General features: G+C 34.2%; 1 protein-coding gene across 1 annotated transcript; it reads left to right on the forward strand.

The window, feature by feature from the left end:
• Positions 1–263: 263 nt before the first annotated feature.
• On the forward strand, positions 264–779 carry LOC113863842 (RING-H2 finger protein ATL70-like). The gene has a single exon (XM_027497584.1). It carries the CDS (start codon positions 264–266, stop codon positions 777–779), a length of 516 nt encoding a protein of 171 aa, XP_027353385.1.
• The last annotated feature ends 2,965 nt before the right edge of the window (positions 780–3,744 follow it).

The raw sequence follows: 3,744 nt of genomic DNA on the forward strand, positions 1-3,744 counted from the left end.
ACGGGTAAGCATAATCAATGTTGAGAAAGTGAAATGAATTCCACATGCAATGCCTCATTGCCTTGTCTTGACATATTTGGCTCAGCCACCCCAAATGCAAATTTTCTTTGATTCAAATGCAAGCCACCCTCTATTTCTCTTTCAAGTTCCGTTGACTTTAATATATAGTCTTCCAAACCACTACTTCCTTAGCCATAACCTTCACTATGACATAACCATTTTTATTTTCTCCTTGAACAAGCTGCTACTGTTTGATCAAGAAGATGAGCAACACAGGTGATACTAATTCCCCTGGTTTCCTTGGCTCCAGTAACATCAGTGGCTATAGCTATGGCATAGGAATTTCCATTGGAATTCTCTTGCTCATTATAACCATCACGCTAACATCTTACTTTTGCACCAGAATACAAGTGTCAACTGCTACATCTACTAGGAATAGGAGAAGTGCCCCTAATGCCCTTCAACCACATCACTCTATAGTTGATGTAAGTTTAGATGAAGCCACCATTTTGAGTTATCCAACCCTGTTGTATTCTGAAGCCAAGCTACAAAAATCTGATTCCACTGCAACATGTTGTTCCATATGTCTGGCTGATTACAAGGGTACTGATATGCTGCGTGTGTTACCTGGTTGTCGGCACCAGTTCCACATCAAGTGCATAGATCCATGGTTGAGATTGCATCCCACTTGTCCAGTTTGCAGAACATCTCCAATCCCAACACCACTTTCAACTCCTCTGGCTGAAGTTGTTCCATTAGCAAGCAGACAGGATTCCTAGGTATAACAAAAGAGAATTTTGACTTAAGTCATCATTGATTCATAAAATAGATGAGATATGGAATTTCTCATATTAAAGATGTATTTATCCATTGAGTTTGTTTTTTTGCTTCCTGGTACGTATTACTTGCTTGATCCTACACTTGATTTTTATCTTGTACCCTTTACATAGGGAAATAGCTAGTTCAAACATTGTCCTACTAAAGATACAAACTGTGGGAATGCCTCAATTTCTCCTTTTCAGGGTGGTATGCGTGGAGAGAATTGAATCATCATTTGTTTAACAGTGAAGTTTGAGAATCTAAAATAGAAATCATAAAACTATTTTCAGAAGTAGTCTATTGAGAATATATATACACACACACACAATGTTATTCATAATTCGGTAATTCCTTTGAATTTTTTGGTATCAGGTATGGCTAGATTCTGCATTTATGTGTGTTCAGTGCCAACTTTAGTTACTAAACAGTCACTAAAGAGACACAACTTGAAACATTGTTGTACTCCAACATATGGCTGACTTAGTTTTACGTTACTGACCTAAAAGTGGCTACACCCATTAAATTAGTCACCTTTTTTCTCTATTCACAAAGATAAAAGTAAATGGAAAATAGACAATTCGAATAAGAGATGTTATTTTCGCTTGCTATAAACAGCTAGACATAAATAAACATAATAGTTAGCTTCAGACTTTCAGTAAAAACATAACCTCACTCAACTTCGGCGTGAGTCTCAAAATCCTTTGTATTAATGTCCTGAGGTTATTTTATATGTAAACCACACCCTTTACAAAGCTTATGTCAGATTCATAGAATTTCAAATTTATTTATTATCTGAGCACAAAAATAATTTTTTTTGAAATGCCTAAAAATTCAGATTGATTCTGGAAACATTAAATCAGAATGAATAGAAAAAAGCGTGTGAAGTAGCCGGTAAAGCTTATAGTGAAACAACATTACAGTTCTGCAATTCATGAATGAACATTAATGCCTTATCCTAAAATGAAGGCATTTGCATCATCACAGAGGAAAAAGGATTTTGTGTAAAAAACAACCAAAATGGAGCTGCATGCAAAATAATTTACATTGGAGAATAGCATATTGAAGCTTAGGAGATAAGACAACAAACAAAAGAAAGAAAGAAAAACAGAATAAACGCCTTTTCTTCACAAATCACAAAAACAAGCCATTCTATGTCTCTACTCTATACTAGTATACCTTAAATCTCAAATACTATTTGCCAATTTAATTCTGGCTATGATCAGCAATATTCTGCACCGGTCCTTTAACAATCACATTTTACTTTGCTAATTTTATCAGTATCGTTCTTGGTCGTTCTCCTACGTGTATTTCTCTCAGTCATCCCTGCTGAAGATTTCCGTCTCGTCACTGTAAATGTCCAAATCTTCTTAAACACTTACATGTCATTTCATTTTCAGATGAGGATTCCTTCAACTTGGCGCAAATCGTTTCCTTCCATAATCATTATTCTTATTATTTTACCACATACCTCAATATTTCATCACATTAACCATGTTAATTTTCAAACATGTCGTTTCTAATAATCCAATATATATATATATATATGTATGTATAAAATCAATGCTCCATTTGATACCTAAATTAGGATTCTCAAAAATAGATTTTACCTCCAGGTCAAATTAACTTAAGAGAAGTATTCTCCTATCCTACGGGTCACAAAATGGTAAAACAGAAAACTCGAGACTAAAGGAAAATTTGAAGTATAGCAAACAAAGCCCCAAATAAGAGTTGAAGAACCAAAAAGGATGACTGGTAACTCCAATCTAACGAAAAAACAAGCTCTACAAAACTGTTGCCAATAATTGAAAAGTGAGATACATCAAGTTAATTGAAAGCCGAAACAACCAAAAGAGATATGCATATCCAATTTAAAGACAGCTTAAGTGATCCTAAATTGAAACCACCGCTAGCATCAAATTCAACCAGCTTATATATCATGGTGCTCCCAATAATTAATTAACAATACTCTGTATTAGCCAAAAGATAAGTGACAGAACCAGAAAGGCCAATATAATGCAATAATCCAAAAACTAAGCGTTACCTATTTGTTGGATGGTTGTACTTACTTTTAAGTATTGATATGTGGCGATTAGAGGAGTAATTCATTACAACTTAGATTAATTATATAGTTAACTTCCTGATAATAATGTATAAAATAAGTCCTATAATCACTAAAAAAATGACACTATCATTATGTTGAAATTGTATCTTATTGCCATTAGAATACAGAATTGCTTTTTTTGTTGGTATCGCCGTTTGTTTCCTAATCCAGCAAGGCAGCAACAACCATAAGCAAAATTTTTCAAATGTAGTCAAATTTAATATGACGGATTCTCTTGATCAATAATGCCTAAAAGACTTACAAAGTTTCTTTACTATATCATATCTTCCCCTTTGTGTGTGTATGAGTGTCTTCATGCGCATATGCTTGGTTCAGACTTACAAAGTTTCACACTATTGTTGACGGGATATCAAATTTAATCACACTTTGTTCCTTCTTGTTAATTATTTTTAATCCCTTAAATTGGTTAATTAAAACCACTATCTTTCTGATCTATCGGCATCTGTCCTAAATTAATTCTTTCTGCCACAAGCACAGTTAAGTGTAGTGTCTTTTACTCGTGTCATGACCTTGTTAGCTTTCATTTGCCTTTGTTGGAGTACGAAAATATAGCTTTCAAGTTGGGGGAGGGGGATGGTAATCGGATTTGATGTAGCATATTCAGTTCTTTCCACTATCTAATACCCAAAAGGCATATTAATTGGTTATGTGTTAATTTGAAGATTCACTAATCTCTTTGCTTATATCATATAGTGTGATATTTTTATTTGGACTGTCTTGTTTCTCACCATTTGTCACGTTTGCAGGGTTCGTACTCTTTGAAGATGAAGATGTTTGATGGAAACAAACTGAAACAAGAGTTG

The sequence above is a fragment of the Abrus precatorius genome, unplaced genomic scaffold (assembly GCF_003935025.1).
Source record: "Abrus precatorius isolate BTA unplaced genomic scaffold, Abrus_2018 Scaffold3, whole genome shotgun sequence".
Taxonomy (NCBI): domain Eukaryota; kingdom Viridiplantae; phylum Streptophyta; class Magnoliopsida; order Fabales; family Fabaceae; genus Abrus; species Abrus precatorius.

Excerpts from the sequence above, each read along its gene's own strand:
- LOC113863842 (XM_027497584.1), top strand. The coding sequence starts at position 264 with ATGAGCAACACAGGTGATACTAATTCCCCTGGTTTCCTTGGCTCCAGT.